An 11,747-nucleotide genomic window follows, 5' to 3' on the forward strand; every position below is an offset into this window, starting at 1 on the left:
TATAAGATCCAAGTTGAGTTGATAAACTTGAATAACTACTCACTGACCAATTCACATTTTCGAAAAATTGTTCTTGACCTTAACAGTTTGTTTGTTTGTTTGTTTAAGGAATTTAAATATGAAAACTTATTTTGAAAATTAAACAATTTTTTAAGAAAAAGATAAATTAAATAACTTTTTTATCTATGTACTGTGAAAAAAATGTATAACCTTGTACGGCGAGCACGAAAAGATGTAAAATCACTATGTTCCAAATCATTCCAGCATTAACAGTGTCGACTTGGTGGAAAAAAGTGAAATGGAAAATTATTTGCGCATATAGGCATTTAATAATCTATATTGTTTAGATAGGTTGTCATGGAGTCGTTGGAAACTTGGCAAAAACAAGCGGCAACTTTTGAATTATTCATTTTTAATTACGGTTGGTTCTACTATTTTGGGCATTTGCAATTCATCAAATATGCCAATTTCTTCTTATCGTTTGATTGCTTGGTCAATCGATTAAACATCACTCCAGAGTTTTTATTGCAAACAACATTCAAAAGTAACAGAGTTTTTATTGCAAACAACATTCAAAAGTAACTTTTATCAATCAAAAATTTAGAAAATTATAAAACGAAATAGGCTGGTAGATTCATAAAAGGAAAAAAATAACTAGATTGCATAGGTAGGCGAATAGTACAATAAGCGTTACAAATAAATTACATATAAATACGCATTGATACATTATAAATCTGTATGAATCAGATCAAATGTATTTCTAAGTAGGTATCTATTGCCTTACTTGGCACGATATAATGATTTTTTATTAATAATAAGAACAAACATAGAAACATCATTATTTAACAACAACAATAATAATAATAATAATATCGTTCTTTCAAAACAGTTCATCTGATGGATTGGAGAATATATAGCACCTGTAGGATTTCAATAATAGTATTAAAGTTAATTGTTACTTTTGTCATCTAAAAATAAAATACAATCCAGATGATAAGTTAATCATATTTAAATAATAATAATAATTAAAACTAAGTAATTTTTAATTTAACCTCTGATGAACATGGTCTGTTTTTTTTACTACTAAGTAACTTCAACGACAGATCTTTCAACTTTTTAAACGTTTCATTGTTACAATCATTCTCCATTAAATCATCCATTTTATATTCATCTTCAATAATTTCGAGCTAATACAAAATAACAATTTAACTTTATTAATAAAAAATTATTTATAATTAATGAAGCAGGTTTCATTGCTAACAATGCTTTTTATTTTCCTATTGAGGTCCAAAGCCACAAGACCAGTTAACAACTCAACAAGTACCTGAATTTTAAAAATTATTTGGTGTCAATTTTATGTAAATTGCTATTTTTAAAGTTTTATCTAATAGATGCGTGATCAAAGCAATTGAAATGAAACAATTTGCCGACAATTTTTTTTCAAATAACCTTTTGTTATTTTGTTATAATATTTGCACGTATTCATTATATTTATTCATTGTAGTTTAGTTGAGTTTCGTATGGTAGGAGATAAAATTTACTCTATTAGAAAAATTGTATAGATGGAAGTTTCAATTTCATCAGAAAAATAATGTAGATAAAATTTTTTTATTTTGTTGCAATAAATTTAAAACAGTTTGCCATTCGACTCACAATTCCCATGCTGTACATATCTGTCCTGGGAGAGACCTCGCCATACTTCAAGTATTCTGGGGCCATGTACAGGGCGGTACCGATTAGTCGGTTTGTGTGAACGTGTGTGTCGTTTGTCGGTGCGAAGATTCGAGTTATCCCGAAGTCGCCCAACTTTGCGTCCATGTCTGAGTCCAGCAGAATGTTGGCGCTGTGGTTGTTGGTATAATAATTTGGTGATCAATTTAATTGTTACGGTACGTTAAATCATTTGAAATACATTTAATGAAATTAAATCTAGAAACACGTAAAAACGTATTAAATAAAATTGGAAAATGAATTTGAAATTTAAAAAATAATGAAACCTTTTTATATCCCTGTGAATGATGTTGTTATCGTGTAGGTAGTTGAGCGCCTCTGTGCACTGTTTGAATATTTTCATCCTCAACTCATATTTTAAACTGGGTAATTTCGCCTTTAGGTGAAAATGGAATGAAAAAAAGTTATTTTATTTCAGCGATCCTGTATTTATATTCTATAGTCTAATAATGAAACAATTAAAATAAACAACTGTACGTTGCTTATTTCAAAAGTAAAAAAAATTATAAAATACACTTGAATATAAAATAAGGCATCATACAGTTAAATTATATGAGTGAAAAACTATAAATTTCATATTTGAATTCAAATTTCAACAAAAACAAGATCAAAACTGGTACTTCATTGAGCATGTAATCGTAGAGGGATCCATTTTGCATGTAGTCGTACACGAGGCAGAGTGGTCCATCGTTACTGTAGTGGAGGAGCGTCAGCAGGTGAGGATGGTTGCATCTTTGAGCGTATGGGAAAGTTATTTTATTTATTTATTGAAATATTATAATTATTTATGTGAATTATTATTTAAATAAATTTTAAATGCTTCCATGTTATGTTTATTATCGGTAGGTCGTTTACAGTAAGTCTTATTCTGTCTCATTCAACGTTCGCTTCTGTTTGGAGGACCACCATACTCTTTATGTAATGCACATTGCACAGACGACCTTGTTGAACTTTAAAAATTATTTCAAATGTTTGCCGGCGACATTCAAATAATTGAAAGCAGTTCAATGGAGCCATTGATGGATAAGTTTGCTGACTATCTAGTAAAAATTAATGATAAGTGCACGTTGTGAAGAGGTCTCAAACCTAATCGAATGACAATGAAAACGCAACACTTATAGTCAGGGAATGAAATTTGTCGTCCTCTAGGTAGCTTAGGTGCTGTTTTTGAATCAAACTCGTCAACGACACGTGGTATGTTCACATGTTGTCTCGCAACTGTTGCTATCGGTTGCGTAGACTGAGAACCATAAAATAATTTCCAAAGTGAGGCCTCAATAACAAACATTTACACTGATGCACAATTGGGTTTAGCCCAAAAATGTTCTATAGTTTGTACCAGTGCAACGTGCAACGGCGTGAATTACGTTCTAATGAGCAAAGTTATTCAACTGGATTGGTTGAGGGCAGTTAAAATTTCGATGATGTTCGAGTTCTGTTGTGTTGAGCAGTTTGTCTTGCTTACATGTTACATCCAACTTGGCCAGTCAGTCGCTTCTAGCACTGGAAAAGATTTTATACTCATTTTTCACATTTCAACACCATCAGTGTTAGTTAAGGTTGTTGCGGTTTTTGAAATTTTTGAGAAAATGTTATAAACGCCTGCTGCACACTAAATAAATATTACGAAATAAATACTGCGTGTGTGTGTTTGTGTGTGTGTGTTTGTTTGTGTGCGTGTTTGTTTGTTTGTACGCGGTTACCTAGACAGAATGTTTATTTCATTTTTAAACTGCGTCCTCAGTTCTTCATCGTTCAGAGATTTAAACCTTTTCACTGCAACGTATGATTTTCCTCTCAAGCCTAAAAATTAATAAATTGGTTAATTAGTTAATAAATAAATAAATTAATTAATTAAAATATTAATAATGATAACGAAATGATATAAAATAAACTTGGAAGGACCTCTGTAAACATTAGCAAACCCTCCAGAACTAATGAATGCACCGCCTTTTGATACTGAATTATTGTTGAAATTGTCTGTCCATTTGCACAATATTTCATAGGGCACCACTTTTTTAATAAAACATTTTTCAATTAAATATTTTAATAAATAATTAATATAATTAAATAAATTTGAATGAATAAATATTTTTATATAATAAATACAAATGATTACATGAGTTTGTTTATAGAAAATTATATATCACCCATAGAGAAGTCATCATCCTTCTTATCACCAGCAGAATCGGATGTTGAATGGTTAGTTGGATCAGCTGTTTGAGGTGGAACATGGGTGGTTTGTGGTTGCCCCATGCCGGAGGCAGACTCTTTCAGAAATGTTATCGCTCTTTCGTGTTTCACTTTCTCCAAGACTCCAATGACGTCTTGAAATGTTATGTTATCCAGCATCCAGGCTTCAAATATCTTCTTTGCTGGGTTTTCTGACCGTTCAAATACTCTTCAAAAAAGTATTTTTCAAATTAATTATATTTGTTTCATATTAATTTGTTCATGAGTGTTGCATTATTTGATGATTCTGTATACTATATGTCAGGGGTGGGCAAAATTTTTGCTGCGAGGGCCACATTGAGAACTATTTTAGCTTTGGAGGACCGCAAATGTACTTAAATAGCAAATTTTTCGACCCGGAGAAAATTTTTTTAAGGTTTGTGGTTCATTTTTGGGCCGTAGTTTGCCCACCCCTGCTATATGTCATCATATTATTTTAATGTTTTAAAGTTATAGTTAATTTATTGGAACATAACAAACATAACAAAATATTTTTTTAAAATAAAAACTGACTGCATTTCATCCCATGAAAATCTCGGCTCGGAGCTATTTTTTTTAAATATTTCCCCAGCAATATCCTTCCACTCATTGTGTATGATGTTATAAAATTTTTGGGCTTTGCAGTATGAAAAGTTTTTCTTAAAGTTTGTTGACAAGTTCATCATGATTTCAATCTATCAATTCTATCATGAAAAATATTTACTAAACACGTTGGAACAATACATACATACATAACAACAAATAACTAACTAACTAACAACTATTTCATAAGTTAGCAATCTATCTATTAATAATTAATTCTAATATTAAAATTCACTCATTGACAGCGAAAAATAATTTTCTAACCAGATGTTTTGTTCGTACATGTTAATAAATATTTAAACACTAATTAGTGAAAACAACGTTTGAGATGGGATTTTTTTGATCCGAATTTACGATTTCATTTTATATTACATATCCAAATGTGGAAATTACGCTCTTGGGATTTCCACAAACAAGGAAGTGAATTAAAGTTCTTAAATTTGCTAGATATTGAATATAAATTTTACGAACGCAACTTATGAGTAATATTTTAATTAAAAAATTATTTTTTAACTTTTTTAAAATTAAAATTCTATTATTATTTTCTTTAAGAATATTTTTTTAGACTTTTAATAGTTCAAAACCTATTTATAGTTTTTGGTTATTTTTATCAAAAAAATTGTCAAGCGCCCACCGCAGACGATCTAGTCCGTTTGCGAGGGAGGTTTGCATTTTTTGTTAGCACAGTTTGCGCATTTCTGCTTTTTTCGTAAATTTCTTTTTAGAATTTTAATTTATTTAACGTCAGATATTTCATATAATTAAACTGTCAATTTACTAATATTTTTAAAGATTTGGTGGGAACATATTGAAAATACAGACGATGTCGAAAATAAATTTGGTGTACTCGTGCAAAAAGTCTTACGGACCTTGTGCTAAAAGAGCGAGATGCGATCAGGTCGTCCCCGCACTAGCAACACCATCATCATCTTCTTCGGCATCATCATTAACCTCATCATCAAAGGATCAGAAGTCTTCCATTGGATACTTCGACTTACTGCCTTACGAAATGAATTTTTTAATCTTCTCAAAGATGACTGGTATTTTATTTTAATTTTTACAATTTACATTTATTTCTTCTTATTAATGAGACGTAAATAAGCGTCGTGATTAAGTTAAAATAATGCATTTTATTTCATATTAGCTCTAGAACTAAGCTATTTGACCATCACTTCCAAAGCCATGAGAAATTTAGTAGAGTCATACAGAAAATCAGAGAAGGGACTTAAAAATATTCTTACATATCCATTTGCACATTCTAAACCAATCCCCGTTGATGACGTGAAATATTTGAAGCAGTTTAGAGATATAGGTATTCATTAATGATTAATTACTTTATGATTTTTTATTTTTTTCAATTATCAACTTTGTAAAATCATTATTATAGGTTTACTATTGAAACGTTCAACATGCTTATATAGCACAAAAGACCGATTAAATCTCATTCTCACATTTCTAAACAAGGTTTTTAATGATTTATGTTTATAAATAATTTATATATTATTCCTGACTATTTATTATATTCCAACCAATCTTGTTCAGTTCCAATGTAACTTGCACCATGAGTGTTTTGCCACCCACAGCTGTATCTCCTTGACTTGTTATGGGATGATGCTGCACACAATTATTGCTGGGTGGGATGATAAGGAGTGCACAAAAGCTTTTGAAACTGTCTGCCACATCAGCTGCATGGACCACTTCCTAAATTACTTGAAGATTAAATCAAATGGTGATGGTTTTTACAAAAACAAACTACAATACAATAAACTAATTTTCGAACTTAGTAATTTTTTGAAAAATAAACATTTATTTTGAATGATTTGGGATATCAAATTTCCATTTGAATTAATGACGTAGATGAATTGTTCTACATGAATTGATATTAACTTTGAAATGTCATTAAATTTAGTAGGCTTGTCCGGTGACATTGAGCTGCATGTAAGATATTTCTTTCGTCGAGTTTTCTTCAATAACTTCAACTCAAAAGCAGAAAAAGCTTTCTGGTTAAGTTTGTTGCTGAAGAGGTTTTCGTGTGCCAACAGGGCTCAAATAATTTTCCTCCTTTTTGGACCTTCTACAAAAGGTTCTCCTACCATAATAATTCATTTCAGAATCTAATGTGAATGTTATGATGATTATGAATCTAATGTGAATGTTTTCTGATGATTATGCAATTATCAGATGGTGTGCAGTGGTATGAGGTATGCGAGAGCACTCCGGCCAACAAAGAACAGACAGTTTTATGCTTTGGCAATATATCAAACGCCCTATTACTTCTCACTACAAACACCACTGACTGGAGTGAGGATGACATTATTGACATTTTCTATAATCTCATCGGTAATTTTAATTGAATTTTAAATCATTTAGAAAATATTCAATACTATTTGCCCAATTAAAAATTTATTTAAAAGTTTAAACCTACTTAAAAACACTGAAACCATTTCAAGGTTACCCTGAGGAATGGTTGTCAGAGAACGTTGCCAGCTTGCTGTTTTTGTTGGGCCAGGGAATTACAGAAAAGATTTTGGCTATCAAAGCCAGTCAAGGTAAGATTTCGGAGCTCTCCTACCTTATATCATCCCTTGGCATAGTTAGTAGCTATTCTTTTTTATATTGTATATGTATTTCAATGGGTTTACATCGTAGAAAATGATTTTAAATGAAATTTCAGACTAAGGAGTTTTAGTATTTCTGTGATGAATTATTAATATTGGTTTTTGTAACTTTAAATAATTCTTAGCTTAGCAGCTGTGCGTCAATAGTTTTATATATATTTGCGTGTAGACTCCATTTTTTTTATTGTATTTTTTGTTTCGATTTTTTTTTTGTTAAAATAAACAATACTTTACTTTAAAACACAGGTGTGCCATAAACAAAACCACCCCATGACATTCATTGTGAATATAATCAGAAAGGTGATGTCCACGTTCAACACGGGGAGGAGCCAAAAGAATTTTTTGCATTCTGTCATCGATATGTTTCGAGAAGTGACTTTTGATATCTTTGATCTTGGAGAGCCAGGTTAGTTATTTCAATCACGTTATTCTTATTAATGTGGTTTACATTTTTCATTCGTCTTTTTTAGATTGTAAAAAAACCTAAAAAATTACTGTTTAAGTTAAAAATGTAATGAAGGTTTTATAGTCTAAATGATGTAAGTGAATTGACAAAAGTTGAAATAATTACAGTAGACGACGAGACAATGAGAGATGTCCACACCCTCCTGAACACGCAAGCATCCCTGTCCAAAGAAATTATTCTTCTCGCCTTCAAGGATCAGTTAATTGTTGATCAACCTGTGACAAAAAATTGCTTGAAGAGTAATGATAATGATGGTATCGATGACGATAATTAATTCAGTTTATAAATGAATCGTTAGGTATTAGTGATCTATCCGTTTTAATATCAAAATGATACCTCAACTTCGTGCTGAACGTTCTCATTTCATTTAATGGTTTAAAATTATACAACTACTTTTTCTTGTTTTTTGATTTCAACACATTTCATCACATGTATTGTTCCAAGTGACTGTTTCATACATATTTATTGTTTTTCGTTCACGTCATTTTTCAATTTTTACACTTTAAACTTTTACAAATTTAAATTATTATTAATTGTAAATAAATTGAATTCTCATTGTTCAGTAGCTTATTGGATTTTTTCACATTTATCGCGTTATTTGAACTGTTTTATCCATTAAAAGTTTTGTCATTTCAAATGTTTTGTTACTCGATCATAAATTGAAAATTGCCATCACATGACAGTTAGGACGGGGACGTAAGTGAGTTTACAATTATCCTGCTGGATATTTTTTCTCAACGAGAGACAGATCCTGCCGTCGATATCCAGGCTGGTGTCCTTAACACGGATTTCCTCTTCCAGCTTCACTTGCACTTTATGCAGTCTCTCTATGGATCTTGTGACGGCCTGGAGTTTCGATTTCAACATAACTACCTCTTCTCTTATGGCAACTAATTCTACCTGCAAACTGTAACATTAGCGATAGTTAATTTCAGTTATGAAAGACAGCATATTAGGTCGTTAGACGTTAGGTCAATTAATGTAATATTTGAAAGTAGAAACTGTTTTTCGACCGACTTGCTGACAACAATGTCTCGACACAGTTCCATCTCGATTCTTTTGTTCCTTTCTTGCAGTCTCGTCTGCGCTATCTGCAGCGGTACTTCCTTATCAACGATGGCTTCCTTTATTTTCTCAGCCACCTTCTCTTGTTCTTGGATTCTAGTATTCACCTGAAAGTGTATTGTTATCAGGAAACATGGTTCGATGGTATTTCATTTGTGGTGAAGTGTTGCGAATTAATTTTGTTCGCATCCCAACAAATCCTTCACGTCCTTGATGCCATCGTCTATATTATGAGTTTTGTGAAAAAACTCATTCTTTGAATATAGTAACGTTTATTTAAAATGAGAACACACTAGTATTCACCTGTTGAAGATGCGACTGTAGATTATTTCTAACAATCAGCAAGGTTTGCACCCTGACTTTTAGTGCCACATTGACAGAATTCGAATGGTTCCACATTTCGTTCTCGCACCATTTGATCTGCTCCTTAATTCTGTTGCACAATTTCATGCAGCCTTCCCGCTCTTTTTGACTACGTTGCATGTTGTCGTACGAATGTTTCGCCCAACTTAATGGATGTGAAAATCTGTTTTGGAATTTTTTCCGCAGTATTTTCAACGTAACATGTAGCTACCTACTATTAATGAATTGTTAACAAATGGATAAACATATCACTATGACAAATCAAAATCAAAAACATCCCAACGTTCCACAAATAGTCAATAAATTTTTGTAAAATTGCATTGCAAACCAAAGAATCAATTAAATCGTGAATAAAAATGTTCAAGTTACGCGGTTGTCATATTATCGATAAGCTCGCTGGAGTTCAACTTCTCAACTTTGTTGTGTAGTTGGTACATTTCGCTGTCCAACTTCTGCGCGTGTGTCTTGTTCCTAACATCCCTTTCAAGCGCTTCTAGGGCCGTTGTACTTGTCCTTACAAAGTGAAATTTCCGAAAAGATGAATTTTGTCATAAAAATCAAAGAAAAAGTTCATGATGTGACTTGAAATGACTGTGTTTACCTGGGTTGCTTGCATTCTATCTGATTCAACAAAATAATTTTTTGGAAAAATTCTACTTAAAAATTACTTCAATTGTTCCTCTGCTTTTGTAGATAGGTCCTTCAACCTCCTCTGACATTTTTTCAGGGTATCAATTTCCTAAAATATTTTTTCATTAATGAACGTTACCCTCTTTTCCAAAGTTTTACTTAGTAAGTGAATTTTTATTAAACTAATAAATAAAAACGAATTTCAGAGCAACGAATTGTAAATAAAATGACCTTGTACAAATTGTTCTCAACTTTATCTCTGATGGCATCGATTCCAATCCTCTTCTGTCTCTCGTCCAAACACTTGAGTGAAATGATTAGTGGGCATGTGATTGATTCTAAATGTCTTTCCAGGTTCATCTGACTGGTCTGTTTTGATGATTACAATAACGACAGGTACAACAACGTTTGTAATGAGTGCAACTGATGATGAATAATGATGATAAAGTGATTAGAGTGATTAAATTGATGACAACACAAACAGCAAATGACTTGACAGTCAAACCACTAACAGATAGTTCGTACATGATATTCCTCATGAGCACAATCTCCTTATTCAACTTTTCCTTCCAATACGATAAGCTGGAAATTCTCGCCCCTGTTCACACGAGATTATGTAAAATATTGATGACTGCCTTATTCAAATGTACATCTTTTTCAAAACAAGTGCTCAGTGTATAAATTGTACAACATATATTATGTACTTGTACAGTCAACGAGTTGTGTCCTTAAATAAGAATATCTCGTTGTTGTTGCGTGTACTGTACATACTTTGTTGTTGTTGTTGTTAGATTTCAAATGAACTGACCGAGACTGTGCGTACTGATCAGTTGCCTCTGTTTGGTTTCGTGGTCAATAACTTTCACGATGTCGATCACTTCGTCTGCCAACTTGCGCGCTGAATTCCTCTCACTTATCGAGCGTTTGCAGTGCTTCTCATTCAACATCCGCCACTCATTCTCCACAGGCGTGTTCAGGACGTCATATCTGTTTTGTATATTTATTTATGCGTGTCTGTTAATATCGAAGAAGAATCGTTGAAGTTGGAGTGGAACATTGTTTGTTACATCATATGACCGGTTCGGTTCGCTGTTTATTGATATTTATAATTTGGTGCTACTATTGCTTTATTACATGCAATTGCGGACACACGTCACGATGAAAAGTGTGCACTTTATAATAGCACTTGAAAGGAGAAAAATACTTGATGATCGATTGTGAGAGAGGCCGATAAATGGTGGCAGCCGTATTCAACCGATCCAACTCAACTGACGACACCAGCGACCTGCCACTGTGGCACCTGCTGGAGCCGTTGTTGTCATGGTAGGATATCGAGGTCCTCGGCCGTGCTGGCGTCTTTATCAAATGCATTTTTCCTTCCTTCCTCTCCTGGATGAATGCAGTAGACTCATGAAATTTCTGAAAATATTCTTTTGAGGTTATCAATTTTCGTAGACTTCGATGTTTAATACATCACAATACTTAAGTAAAATTGAAAAATCTTTGTACGTTCAATTAAATGTTAATATTGCGGACACACATTATGATAAAAACTCTTTGAAAAAACTGACGCATAACCATATTAAACTGAAAATACGACAACGTATACTCTTATTATATAACATATTCATATCACACCGTATAAGTATATTATAACATCGAGTGCGTGCATTAAAAATGAAAGCGTATAAATTAAAGTTAGAAGAGTAGAGATGTTACCATAGGAACCGCTGTTCTTGCTATCAGTCCGTCATATACATCGATATAAACCGAATGATAACAGACGATAACATCATATCGTTTACATTCAAGGGCACACACACACACACACGCACGCACACACACACGTAAATCAAAGTAATATAAATTTTCTTTATTTTTATTCAGGAAATATTTAAAATCCTGTATCTACTAAATCTTCATAGTAGAGAAAATATCACTAGAACACGGACACGTTTCATTAAAATACATTCAATGGCTATAAAAAAGTACAAAATTGAAATAAAAAATAACAATGAATTGACAATAAAAAACATAAATGGAAAGAAACTCAACAGGGA

At 32.2% G+C, this 11,747-nt stretch overlaps 3 protein-coding genes across 3 annotated transcripts; 1 reads left to right on the top strand and 2 right to left on the bottom strand.

Moving 5' to 3' along the window:
• Window positions 1-552: 552 nt before the first annotated feature.
• Window positions 553-4,954, bottom strand: HELRODRAFT_192861 (hypothetical protein). The gene is made up of 10 exons (XM_009024094.1): window positions 4,477-4,954; window positions 3,882-4,132; window positions 3,637-3,744; window positions 3,435-3,534; window positions 2,352-2,463; window positions 1,998-2,107; window positions 1,654-1,843; window positions 1,262-1,324; window positions 1,053-1,187; window positions 553-920 (listed from the first exon to the last, which is right to left on the bottom strand). Exons 1-10 carry the CDS (start codon window positions 4,626-4,628, stop codon window positions 891-893), a joined length of 1,251 nt encoding a protein of 416 aa, XP_009022342.1. The 5' UTR covers window positions 4,629-4,954; the 3' UTR covers window positions 553-890.
• A 414-nt stretch (window positions 4,955-5,368) lies between these two features.
• HELRODRAFT_176748 (hypothetical protein) lies at window positions 5,369-7,903 on the top strand (the record flags this gene model as incomplete). The annotated part of the gene is made up of 9 exons (XM_009024095.1): window positions 5,369-5,585; window positions 5,690-5,857; window positions 5,933-6,009; window positions 6,088-6,280; window positions 6,458-6,628; window positions 6,727-6,846; window positions 6,996-7,138; window positions 7,410-7,569; window positions 7,737-7,903. 9 exons carry the CDS (start codon window positions 5,369-5,371, stop codon window positions 7,901-7,903), a joined length of 1,416 nt encoding a protein of 471 aa, XP_009022343.1.
• Window positions 7,904-8,301: 398 nt separating this feature from the next.
• HELRODRAFT_176749 (hypothetical protein) lies at window positions 8,302-11,058 on the bottom strand (the record flags this gene model as incomplete). Its single annotated transcript, XM_009024096.1, has 9 exons — window positions 8,302-8,529; window positions 8,655-8,801; window positions 8,998-9,220; window positions 9,427-9,570; window positions 9,726-9,796; window positions 9,919-10,056; window positions 10,170-10,285; window positions 10,496-10,674; window positions 10,892-11,058. The coding sequence occupies 9 exons, from the start codon at window positions 11,056-11,058 to the stop codon at window positions 8,302-8,304; spliced, it is 1,413 nt and encodes a 470-aa protein (XP_009022344.1).
• Window positions 11,059-11,747: the final 689 nt, after the last annotated feature.

Source organism: Helobdella robusta (genome assembly GCF_000326865.2).
Source record: "Helobdella robusta unplaced genomic scaffold HELROscaffold_39, whole genome shotgun sequence".
Classification (NCBI taxonomy): domain Eukaryota; kingdom Metazoa; phylum Annelida; class Clitellata; order Rhynchobdellida; family Glossiphoniidae; genus Helobdella; species Helobdella robusta.